Here is a 13,757-nt window from a genome sequence, read left to right as displayed (position 1 = left end):
ATGTTTAGGATTCCCGTCCAAAGGGAGATGGGGAGATGTAAGTGGGAGTGCTGTAGACCCATTTTCCAGAAAGGCAACCATGGAGACGGGTTTGCATATGCCTGAAACTTCAGATTGTCAGACTTAAATGACTTATAGAAATGCAATCTATACCTAATTTGAAACTTCCACAAGACCTGTTTATGGGACAAGGCGAATGTTCACTTTACAATAAATACTTGATATGCATAAATGTACCAGTGGGTAATAATGCAATATACGCCTACAAGAGTCTGATTGTCTGGTAGGTATGAACAATTCCTTCATTTGAAGAGCAATAATAACATAAGAGTTTGTAGCCTGTGTAAAACCTTGTTTTCCTACATCCAGCGTATTTTGTTAGCTTTGAACTTTTCAAGGGCTAGAAATAGATATCTATATAACACACATATTTACTCATTTAAAACCACAGTATATGATACTTTAATTTAAAACATAATAACCAGTAAAATTACTGGTTACAAAGAAAAGGCCTGAACATAATACGAGCAAAATATCTTACATGATACTTCATCAACAACATGTATTGGTAAATTGGAGCATATTGCACATGTACATGTTATATAGAGAAACTACAGGAAAGAAGAATATATTTACGGGAACTATCAATACCAAAGCATTTCGATAATATTGTATCCATAGTCCATATTTCAGAGACAAGATCATACAATGAAAAAATACTCTCCAATATACATAACTCTAATTCACAAATAAATGCTTCTTACATATTGGGGTCATATAGATACGATCTCATATGGTCATGCACAATTCATGTTGCGAACATAGGTCATTCTCAATTTACTAGTAGTATTAGTAGCAGAAGAGGTAGTTGTAGTGGAACGTTTGTACTTCACATATTCACATTTCATACTGGGAGTTCTTATTGTGGGTCAGCGAACAAATTTAGGGAATTGTGACAAACGGGTTTGTGTGTTTTTTGTCAGGCCCGGATAATCCAATTTTTGAAACAATCTCAAACATTCTTTTGTTATTGATCTCTTTATAAAATTCTCAGAAAGGTGTCTTTCTTCTTTACAGATAAATAGTATTATATGAACTGCTATGCTCTTCCACTTTCGTCAGATTTGCCTATCACAGTTTTTCTGCTGAAAAATGTGTAGATTTTTCTTCAGTATGCCAATTCAAAATAAATACAATCTAGCCTAGAAGATGCCGGTATTATTATTGGAGAGATTAAGTTGGATTCTGGAGTTCCTTCAGTAAATCACATTATGATGGAGGTTGAATGCATATATATATTGGCTTTTTGATTACTGCTATCACAGTTGCCTCTTAAGTTTACCTATATTTTCCCAAAAGCAATCGGCATCTCTGAATAACTGAGGGCGCTATACCTGTGTAGAAAAGGTGTTTGTTTTTAGTCTTTTATGACTTTGTGCATAATCTATGTCAACTGATAGGAAAGTATGTAGAATTATGTACTTGAATTGGTAAAATATGAATGTAAATATGTGATATTCAAAATTCACAGCTTTTATATATTGGTTATTCATTGTTCTAGATGATGACAAATGTGTTTTTTTTCTTTATGTAAGACAAATATTTATGTTTTCTTTTCTTTTCTCTTCAGACATTGATGAATGCTCTATAGGGTCCCACAACTGTTCATCAGGAGAGTCTTGCTACAATATCCAGGGAAGTTACAGATGCCTAACGTTTGTGTGCCCTGATAACTATAGAAAAGTAGCAGACATGTAAGTGTTAATTCTCCATTACTGAAATAAGAAAAATGTATTCTCCTGAACTACAAAAGGTATCTGTGTCACTATAATCCCTTTAAGTATGATATTTGAAGTTTTACCATTGCCCATATTTAATCCTTGTGAGGGAAAGGTGGTAGCCTTCTACCACAAACATTTCCTCCTTGGCAGATCTTGAGTTAATCACAAAAGGTCCACTTTCATCATGCCTCAGCCCAATCTAGCATTGCAGACTTGTAAAACTGGTGTTAATCACTACTATTTTATGAAGTGGGAGTTGGTATTTGTAGTGACGCCCCTTGTCACATTCACCATAATCCCTTTCTGAGAAACGTTTTCCAGGAATAGTCCATCCCAGTGAAAGAGCAGCCAGCTCTCTGGGATTCAGTCTCATTGAAAGAGGTGATGGTGAGATCTCCCATCACTTTGTGGCCCAGTTTTAAGAAGGGCCTAGCACTAACTATAGCCACATTAGCATTTTTTTTACGCTAATGTGGCGAAAGTGTGGCAAAAATGCCACATTGCGCCGCTTTGTAAAGGCTTGCGCCAGGCATAATGTAAGCAAGGGGGGGAGTGTTCCCCCGTTAAGGGGCATACAAAAATGGTACAGTGGAATCTCTATTTTTAGTGACATTTCTAACACCTGCACAGAGCAGGCGTTAAAAAGAAGCACAGCATTATTGTTAATGGGCCTCTATGTACTTTGCAGGATTAGCACCAACATCTTTGGCGCTAATCTTGCAAAGTACAACAATAGCATAAAAAATGATAACACTATTATCCCTAACCTGCGCGATGGTGCACTGTATGTTAAATACAGCGGACACATGATGGCGTTAGGGAGCGCAATGAGCCTTCATGACATGAAGCACCACTTTTCTTAAATCTGGGCCTATGTCTGACCTCATAGCCTTCATTCATATCTGCAGTAGCACAGTGATGTTGTAGGATATGACCTAGTGTTGTCTCATGTGGAAGAACGATGCAATCCTTCATCTTATCTATAGAGTCTAACAGATACACTTAGGGTTTGGCATAGCAGGAGCTCAACCATAAATTTGCTAAAGCTTTCTCACAGGAGAGCTTTAGCTGGCTCGGCCTTCGAAAACCATTAGTCCAACAGGCCTTCTGCTACTGGGCTGTAGGAGAGAACTCTTTGAATATATGGGACATTGCTATTTTGATGTTCAGCAACAAACTACTACACTGAGGTAGGCCATAGAATGAAAAGCAAAACAGAATTCCATGTAGGCAACAATAACGTGGTACAGATGGATGCACTTCTTGCAGGGGAGGAGGAGGTGATGTGCTCTGCTTTCCTTGCAGGTAAGTGGGCCTCCAAACGAGGCTCTAAATCTAATAGTGAGGCAGCTGAACTGTCTCTTGACCCTGGGGGCAATGTGAGGTGCAAAGTAGCAGTAGCTTCCATAAAGGCTTAAATGGTGTCCCTATGCTTCAGGAAGTAGTGAACTAAATATTTCTCTCCTTTGTGTAACCTACTATTATCTGCCATAATACAATGTCAGTGTGTCATAAGACATACACTTCCACAAAGGAACATTTTGTCCATTTATATCCACTGTATTTCTTGATCCCCATAAAAACATGGTACAGCTATAGCACCTGTTCCCATGCCTCAACTTAGAAAAGCTGAGCTTTTGGCACCATTTTTACCTTTTCATTTACCTATGCCCCAAGCACTACAGCAGTCGATAGAGCCAATTTTTTAAAAATACATGTGGATGCTTAGTGATGGTGAAATTGAACTGCAGTGCACAAGCTTCCAAAAGAATTGGCACAAATAGGGCAAAGCTAGCCAGATTTGGGGCTGTCAGGCAGTCTTGGAGGAAGGTGAACTGTGTTGACCTTTTTAGCCACCAGTTGATCTTCAATGTACTAATACACGCACAACTCTAGAATCGCTCACAGTTATCCATCATGATAGCACTGACATTTTGTGAAGCTTGGTCTGAAAATGGAGCTTCACGCCCATATTGACAACAATGCTAATTTAGCTCTAAGAATGAGGTAAGGAATGATTTGTTTCATGTTCTTGTTTTTACTCTTCTCTCCCAATTTGTCTAGGACTATTTGTCTAGCTCACAAGAGCTGAAATTGTGTTGCTGGCCAACTTTCATGTCTATGTTATTATATTTTTCAATACACCATTACATATCTGTAGGCATACTGCTGTGCAGTGTAAACATAAGTATAGACAAAGTCAGTAGGTCTGGTTTTAGGAATCTGGTAAGATTATTAGTTTGCGGTGTTGCAAGAATATGCCATAAACAGACAAAAAAAACACCATGGTAACGCCTAAGGTTGGCAGCCAGAAGTTTGTATTCAAAATTTTAAATGTAAAAAAAAAAAATCATATATTCTTTAAATAGAACAGCACATGTCCTTCCTAGCTAGCAAGTGACCTTAGAACAAATAAAGAAAGCCCTTTTAGTTTCAATGCATATTCCTTAAAAATGTATGTCTGTAGGCCACATGTACAAAGCTTTTTTACCTTTTAAATGGCCTGCTGGGCAACAAAGCATTTTTAAATGTAAAAAAGCCCAATTGTGGTTCAGTAACCTGTTGCTGAATCATAATTGGGATTTGCAATTCATATTAGAAAGGGGTGTATTTAGGGTGTCCCTTCCTAATACCAAATAGAAGTGGCATGTGTGAAGGTTTTGCGAACAAATAGTTGTCACAAAACATTCATATTTTACCACCTACTTAAAGAAGGTAGTAACCCATTCACAAATGGGAAGGGGTCCCCAAGGACCCCCTTCTCCTCTGTGAATGTTTGTCTCACGGACCACTGCCTACTCTTAAAAAATTTAAAGAAAACTTTTATTTTATTTTTTGGAATGGATCACGTTTTTCTTTAAGGAAAACGAGCTGCATTTAAAAAAGCATTGCTTTATTTAAAAGCAGTCACAAACATGGTGGTCTGCTGACTCCAGCAGGCCACCATCCCTGTGATTTTTGCAATTCCCACTGGATCACAAGGTGAGACCTACCTCAAATGAGGTAGGTCTATTTGCGACCCACATGGAATCGCAAAATGTGTAATACACACATTAGTACATGGGTGTTTGTGATTACTATATAGCGAATCAAAAAATCATTATTTAGTAATCGCAAATGATTACTTACGCATATCTGGCCCTTAGTTTACAAGGCGAAGGTATCACTGGCTTTGAATTACTGAAAACCAAAGGCATAGTAAAACATAGAAGCATGACAAAAATAGGATAAAGAAAGGAAAGAAAAAATAATTGGCAAAGTAAAATACTAGCCCACCAGTCTTGACACCGAAATGGGCCTCTTTGTAGGTGGAAGTGTACATGTGAATACGGAAAATGCTGTCACTCACAGTGCAAGAGAGCCAGTGTCTAAAGTGGTTTTACCCATTGTCCCCTACTCTGCAGGCAGTGGTGGGCGAAAGCAAAACACATTAAAAAAGACCATTGAATGAAGAGGACTCACCAAAATCTGTTCTATGCATTTATGTATGCATTTGTTATTTATGAGCTTGTCATTCCTTGATGACAAAACAGTGAAAGCGGCCTCTACGCCAAGCCTATAAAAGAAGCACTTAGGAACAACCCAGCAGATCACTGCTACATTAAGTCATTTGCTTGTAGGTGGAGAAAGCTTCATGATTTTGATTAAGCACCAGCATAAGCCACAACTGCAAGGCTCTCATGCATCCAGAATTATGTTATATGAATTGAGCAGGTGGTTGCAGGTGGCAGGTTCCAGGTCTTGTTTTTCAATATTTAGACTTGACCGAGACCAAGAAAGAGAAAAGCAGAAGATGGAGAAAGATAGCAAAAACTGAGAAAGGGAAAAAGTGGGGATGAAAAAGAAGCCTGCAAGAGAGAGAGAAAGAGACAGGTAGGTGTGGATGGCAGAGGCACGATTTGGAACTGAGGAGGCAACCTTGATTCAGCAACTAGGCCTTCAGCAGCACCAGCAACGGGCTCTTTAGAAATAAATTGCAGCATAATTCACAAATTAAGCACTTCTTCCATCCCTTTGCCCATTTGTACTTCAGTATGTCAGACTTTTCTCACGTTGCCAATACTTGTCTGTAAGATGCACATATAACAAAAACACCATTATTTTTAAGTTTCTACAGGTATTTATTGTTTATTTTATTGAGAACTGTGTGTCGGCTCACGTGACCACCTCCCTTCAGGTGATCTCGTACACATTGTTCCAGTCCTGGTCTTTTCTGTGATAACCCAATACATTGTGGACGATATAGGCTTCCATTAAAGCAATTCAAATAACAAACCTGAAATCAAGAATTTGTACGTGAAAAGTTCAGGACTGCAGACAGTGTCCACAGTGAACTGGAGTGAGGTGGGCACCTTAATGTGACATGATTTGTGCAGCTAATAAACAAAATGCATTCAATGTCACACCTTACCCATTTATTCATTGTGAACTATTCTACTTGAAACATTTCTATATGAGGGTTTGGGGGAAACCTATCACATTAATACTCTCAGTGTATGCAGCTGTGTGACAAATCACTATGTAAAGTGTATGGTCTTATGCCAGGACATACACTTCACACAATGCTCCTTTGATTCGTGTTTTATACAAGCTGCCTTGTTATATTTTAGGACTATTTGTGTATAGGGCTGGCATGCATACACATACGTCATTCACACAGGTTTTATAGTTGAAGTAAAAATAACAAGGGGCTGCTAAATATAGGCCCAGCACAGTCTTGGCCCATGGTCTGCTATTTAGTCTGGAAGCACATTCATTGCAACCAGACTACTGATATGGCCAAAGATTGTTTCTCACGCCATTAGACCTAGTTTAGTAGACATGTTTTGTGGAGAAGTTGTTAAAATTAGAATTGTTAATACTGTGCCTTTTCTTTAAATTAGTCAATTCTCAAACCTCAACCATAGCGTTGAGCTACTTGTGCGTTTATGTATTTATTTACCAGAGAGCAGTTCAGAACAGTAAATGGGAAGCAGTGGGGGAGTAAACAGCTCACACCTTACAAAGGATAACAATAATAGTTCAGCTAGCACCCCCACACTCCCTCTCACCCCCTCTCTTCTGTTTTTATCCCTTTTGTGGATATGCTGTGTCTCCTCATGCCTATCTCGGCCCTGTTTTCTTTCCCGGCTTGTACACCAGCACCTTTTTTGTAAAAGTCACAAAATCTGCTGAATACAAAGGCTGCCTAGCCTTGAGCCCACCTCATGTCCATTTCTACACCTCTACACCCTACGCTCCCAGTCTCTTTATCTCACTCTTGCATATTCTTTTTCATCTATGATTTCTCCTCTTGCCATTCCTTTCAAGATCTTTCTTTTTCTCCATATTTCTCCCTTTTACCTATCTCTTGCTTTCTTTAAGTCAAAGACTGATCATGAAATATTAGTTCAGATCCTCAAAAATAACTGCCAGCGCCCAGCATCTCCAACCTCCGTCACAAATTAGGGACTACTTCTCCCGTCCCTTGCTATGCCACTATATTTGTATTTGTGTTCTTTTAAGCCCACTGAATGGTTGTTGTGCTACATTGACATGTTATTTCCTTCAGTCATGTTTGACCTCAATCCTATGGAAAAGGCTAGACCATGGAGGACATTGTGATCCTATTCAAGCAAAAGAAACAGTTACATCTAACAATGTAAATAAGAATTTGCTGGAATAAACCTGCACAGTCAGGATAACGTCTTATGACTGAGGCAGAAATAACTTCTGGCGAGAATCATAGTGCATACAAATGAGACTGGGGTCTGAAAAGAGGGTAATGGGAGTCTGTAAGGAAATGCCTCCTTGGCATGGTTACCCCCTGACTTTTTGCCTTTGCTGATGCTATGTTTTGATTTGAAAGTGTGCTGAGGCCTGCTAACCAGGCCCCAGCACCAGTGTTCTTTCCCTAACCTGTACTTTTGTTTACACAGTTGGCACACCCTGGCATCCAGGTAAGTCCCTTGTTACTGGTACCCCTGGTACCAAGGGCCCTGATGCCAGGGAAGGTCTCTAAGGGCTGCAGCATATCTTATGCCACCCTGGGGACCCCTCACTCAGCACAGACACACTGCTTGCCAGCTTGTGTGTGCTGGTGAGGACAAAACGAGTAAGTCGACATGGCACTCCCCTCAGGGTGCCATGCCAACCTCACACTGCCTATGCAGTATAGATAAGTCACCCCTCTAGCAGGCCTTACAGCCCTAAGGCAGGGTGCACTATACCATAAGTGAGGGCACCAGTGCATGAGCACTGTGCCCCTACAATGTCTAAGCAAAACCTTAGACATTGTAAGTGCAGGGTAGCCATAAGAATATATGGCCTGGGAGTCTGTCATACACGAACTCCACAGCACCATAATGGCTACACTGAAAACTGGGAAGTTTGGTATCAAACGTCTCAGCACAATAAATGCACACTGATGCCAGTGTACATTTTATTGTAATATACACCCCAGAGGGCACCTTAGAGGTGCCCCTTGAAACCTTAACCAACTACCCGTGTAGGCTGACTGGTTTTAGCAGCCTGCCACACTCGAGACATGTTGCTGGCCACATGGGGAGAGTGCCTTTGTCACTCTGTGGCTAGTAACAAAGCCTGCACTGGGTGGAGATGCTAGTGGAGTTGCCTGCACCCTCCGGCCACGGCCCCACTTTTGGCGGCAAGGCCGGAGGAGATAATGAGAAAAACAAGGAGGAGTCACTGACCAGTCAGGACAGCCCCTAAGGCAACCTGAGCTGAAGTGACTCTGACTTTTAGGAATCCTCCATCTTGCAGATGGAGGATCCCTCCAATAGGGATAGGAATGTGACCCCCTCCCCTTGGGAGGAGGCACAAAGAGGGTGTAGCCACCCTCAAGGGCAGTAGCCATTGGCTACTGCCCTCCCCGACCTAAACACACCCCTAAATTCTGTATTTAGGGGCTCCCCTGAACCTAGGAACTCAGATTCCTGGAACCTAAGAAGAAGAGGACTGCCCTGCTCTAGAAGGACCAAGAAACTCCTGAGGACAGCGGCTCTGTTCACCCAAGACTGCAACTTTGTTTCCAAAGAAGCAACTTCAAGACAACTGCGTTTCCCGACGGAAGCGTGAGACTTGCTACTCTGCACCCGACGCCCCCGGCTCGACTTGTGGAGAAACAACACTTCAGGGAGGACTCCCCGGCGACTCTGAGACTGTGAGGAACCAGAGTTGCCCCCCCTGAGCCCCCACAGCGACGCCTGCAGAGGGAATCCCGAGGCTCCCCCTGACCGCGACTGCCTGACTCCCAGATCCCGACGCCTGGTAAAGACTCTGCCCCCGCAGCCCCCAGGACCTGAAAGATCGGAACTCCAGTGCAGGAGTGACCCCCAGGAGGCCCTCTCCCTTGCCCAGGTGGTGGCTACCCCGAGGAGCCCCCCCCCTTGCTTGCCTGCATCGCCGAAGAGACCCCTTGGTCTCCCATTGATTCCTATTACAAACCCGACGCTTGTTTGCACACTGCACCCGGCTGCCCCCGCGCTGCTGAGGGTGTACTTTCTGTGTGGACTTGTGTCCCCCCCGGTGCCCTACAAAACTACCCCTGGTCTGCCCTCCGAAGACACGGGTACTTACCTGCTGGCAGACTGGAACCGGGGCACCCCCTTCTCCATTGAAGCCTATGCGTTTTGGGCACCACTTTGAAACTCTGCACCTGACCGGCCCTGAGCTGCTGGTGTGGTAACTTTGGGGTTGCTCTGAACCCCCAACGGTGGGCTACCTTGGACCCAAACTTGAACCCAGTAGGTGGTTTACTTACCTACAAAAACTAACAAATACTTACCTCCCCCAGGAACTGTTGAAAATTGCACTATGTCTAGTTTTAAAATAGCTATATGTGATTTATTTGAAAAGTATATATGCTATTGTGATTATTCAAAGTTCCTAAAGTACTTACCTGCAATACCTTTCATTTGAAATATTACATGTAAAATTTGAACCTGTGGTTCTTAAAATAAACTAAGAAAATATATTTTTCTATACAAAAACCTATTGGCCTGGAATTGTCTCTGAGTGTGTGTTCCTCATTTATTGCCTGTGTATGTACAACAAATGCTTAATACTACTCCTTTGATAAGCCTACTGCTCAACCACACTACCACAAAATAGAGCATTAGTATTATCTCTTTTTGCCACTATCTTACCTCTAAGGGGAACCCTTGGACTCTGTGCATACTATTCCTTACTTTGAAATAGTGCATACAGAGCCAACTTCCTACAGAGTCTGACAAAGAAAGAGGCTTCACAAGCGAAAATAGGAGGGTCAAAGGAGAATCACACACTACTAAGAAAAGGGCCAGTTAAAAATGTAAAAGCAAAACAAGACCTGTTTGAGCACAAAGGACTTGAAAAGTTATTTGACACAGAAAAGCTCGGTACTGCTGAAGATGTGAATAGATTAAAAAATATTAGTAACAGATAAAGACTGCCAAGCACATCTTCTATACAAGGCGCAACTTGTAAACTTAGTCCCAGATTTACAAATACTTTGGGCCTGATTACAACTTTGGAGGAGGTGTTAATCCGTCCCAAATGTGATGCATATACCACCAGCCGTATTACGAGTTCCATAGGATATAATGGACTTGTAATATGGCTGGTGGTATATCTGTCACATTTGGGACGGATTAACACCTTCTTCCAAAGTTGTAATCAGGCCCATAGTGTCTGGTTTGGTTACATTTTTTAACACAAACCTGATGCAAAGTGCTTTGGTGGATTTTAAATCCACTGAAAATTGTGATTTGTGTTGGATTGAAACTAGACCTATCTCCAAACTGTGCAATGCACTGCATTGCGTTAATTTGCTTCAAGTCGGTGCTCCATGGGTTGTGCATGGGCATTCACATGCAACCACCCATGGGTTTTGTGGCAAAGAATTGTAGACCGGGATTTGAACCAAAATCCTGTACCTCCTTGAGGCAGGCTTAAAAAGGAGAAATATTTTCATTTCTCCTTGTTTTTCATTCTGCATGTGTATTGCATTCTTAAGCACACATGCATAATGGAAAACTCCTTAAAACATAGTTTTTGTACTGGAAAGTTCCCTTGTAGTACAAGAACTATACTTCATGCACTGCAGACACCCGTGCACAAGGATATCTGCATTGGCACATGGCAGTCAAAAGTGTGCAAGCATAGACAGAGAGCACACAGCAGTACCTTACCTTAGTAGGTATGGTGGTAGGGCTGGGTTTAGCGCTAATAACGCCTGGAGCACTAATCATTTTTGGCTCCCCCAAGATCTATTCCTCAGATTCTCTCACTACCACCTGGCAAAAGTGCTCCTTATCTCTCCATAACCCCTCTCTCACATACATTTCATTTGTTTTACAGCACTGGTAAGGGCTGGCTATACTAATCCACTCAGCTATGCACATAAAATACAGATCAGTTCTTTGCAGTAGGCATTTTACCCTCTGTGCTCCTTTATGGCAAGTCAAAACTGCCACTAGTCAAAACTCTGATCTCTCTCTCTCTCTCTAGCAGCACCATTAATCACAAGAGTAAGCTTGAAATTTTTTTGCTGTCTGAAAGCTGGATGCGCAAGGAACTCAGCAGCAGGTGCTTTTAAACCATAAGTTATTGCTAAACACAGTGCCCCCGCCACCCCTACAAGATCAGTGCCCCCCACTCCAGGTCAGTGTCCAGTGCAGCCACACCAGTTGCACTTCCCTAAAGCCAGCTCTGTATGGCGCTGTTCTGCTCTTTGCATTTCACACAACGCAGCTCAGCTACTTTACTTGCTCGCTGCACTGCATGAATTGTACATAAACCTGGGCCACAGTCTCCCACTCTGTCTTCACTGTGTCAATAAATATTTGCAGAGCAGAAGGAGTTCCCAGAGTTTGAACACTTTTACTATAAGAAACCAAAATGTTCCAAAGCAGCGAATGAGGAGCACATAAATTTGCACTAGAGTTTTAGGTTGGAGTTTTGTTGTGTGATGTCTCCCACTTTTCCATGTCTTGCCTTCTAGCGTTTCTATTTCTATTTTTACACCTCTACGCTCTCTCCTCCATCAGCCATGTATATCTCATACAAAATCAACCATGTCGTAATCTTCACCAGTAAAATCAGTGACCATGTGGCCAGATTTTAGAAATCTCATCAGTTCAAATTTGTACTGCTATTTGTACCTCATAATAAGTGCAAAATTAATATGCATGTTGATGGGCCAGATCTTTCAAAAGTCAATTAAAGTGTGTTGTCAAAATTGCACCATTGCATTTGACATCATCCATATATGTCAAAACAAAATAGCTCTGGCAGGGCTGCAAGCTGCATGATCGGCCCACAATGGTTCTTCTGTGATTCAGTAAAGTGTGACTCCTAACCATTTCCTGCAGTACCTTGTAGAAGTATGATACCATTGCTGGAGGATCTCAGGTGTGCTCTAAACAAGGTCAACATGTCTTTTCACCCTAGAGACAGGATAGAAGCAAAGACAACATTTGCAATCAAATCAAATATTTAATTTACAGTATGACCAATGTGGCCACACAAGGAAACCCCAAGTCTGGATTAAAGTTAAAGGGTTCCATTACAAACTTAAACTCAAATTAAAGTACACAATTTTCAAGACAAAAATATAAAGATACAGGATTACATTGGACGTCTAAATCAAGGGAACAACCAAAGATTATCTAACATCCAACAAACTAAAAGTTCCATCAAGTTGATACAGAACATAAGTACCAGAACCTGATCTTCTGTGAATAAACATTGACCCGTTCTTCTAAGCATTTGCATAAATCTCAACTATCCAGTTTAGGCCCATATTTATACTTTTTTAGCGCTGCATTTGCGCCGATTTTTGACGCAAAAGCGGTGCAAACTTACAAAATACAATTATATTTTGTACGTTTGTGTCACTTTTGCGTCAAAAATCGGTGCAAATGCGCCGCTAAAAAAGTATAAATATGGGCCTTAGTTCTCCAAACAAGTGGGGATCCCTTAAAAGGGACAAAGTCCAATTTCTCCTAGGGCTGTGTTATAAGACATGGGGACAAAGAGTGGAAAGAAGTAAAGGACATAAAGAATTTGGAAAACAACATCTGGGGCTGGATATAGCTAACTAAAGTTGCCAAAAAGCAGGTAAAAGGTGAAGGTGTCAGCATGTCAGAAATTTTGTTAAGAGTCTTCTCATGGGTCAAAAGAAAAATCTAAGTCTCTTCTCAGCATTAAGTGATGCAGGACAAGGATAAAGAGGTTTGTACTTCTCAAACTCCAGATGAGGTCTGCTGTTAATCCACTTGGGAAACAGTACATTGAAGTAAAAAATGCACTATGATTTGTCAATCCATCACACCATATGAATTGAAAGATGTAATTGTCCAATCATAGTTCATCCTATGTCAGTCATTTCAAACATTAGGAAAGATTCACATTACCAACAGGGGAAAAGCATCCATCTTCCTCCTCTCTACAATTTGAAACAATTGTATATCGTCCATTTTCACAGTTCCTCGATGTACTGAGTTCAAGTTTACTTTCTCAGGCTCACTATGCGTAAAACAATAGCTATTAATTAACATCATAAGGAAACACATGGAATCAAAACAAATCATTAACTAAAAGTTTTAGGGCTATGCCGCATCACTTTAGATCACTATTCTACAGTGAGTGCGTGTTAATATAGGATTTGAGTGCACCACTTTACAGTTAACTTGTTAGAGCTTTAAACAACATAATGCAAATTCTGTCACATATAGATGTGACATCAAAGTAGCAATAACATTTCTGCTACATCACCGTCTAACTTACATGTTTAAGAGTTCACCTCCAAGCAAAAGAAGATATCTTTTTTATCCAAATCCAATTTTCTTTGGTAATTAAATTAGATTTCATGCTTAGAGAAGTTAAAAACACCTATTGTTTGTTTTGGCTTTTGCACATTTTGTTGTTCTCTCACAAACCCAATAGGAGAAGCCTCTTTCTGAAGACATGCTTCAGGACTATTTAGTGCCTTGA

At 41.1% G+C, this 13,757-nt stretch overlaps 1 protein-coding gene across 5 annotated transcripts in view; it reads left to right on the top strand.

The window, feature by feature from the left end:
* The window catches only part of FBLN2 (fibulin 2), a 737,488-nt gene that overhangs the window by 698,174 nt on the left and 25,557 nt on the right, over positions 1-13,757 (top strand). For all 5 annotated transcript variants that reach the window (XM_069206615.1, XM_069206613.1, XM_069206614.1 and 2 more), the window contains one exon: positions 1,631-1,754. In XM_069206615.1, the coding sequence (XP_069062716.1) occupies positions 1,631-1,754 (124 nt within the window). The remainder of the gene's footprint in view (positions 1-1,630; positions 1,755-13,757) is intronic.

Source organism: Pleurodeles waltl, chromosome 9, assembly GCF_031143425.1.
Source record: "Pleurodeles waltl isolate 20211129_DDA chromosome 9, aPleWal1.hap1.20221129, whole genome shotgun sequence".
Taxonomy (NCBI): Eukaryota; Metazoa; Chordata; class Amphibia; order Caudata; family Salamandridae; genus Pleurodeles; species Pleurodeles waltl.
Note: the sequence above shows the minus strand (reverse complement) of the source record. Positions and strands in the feature narration are given on the sequence as shown.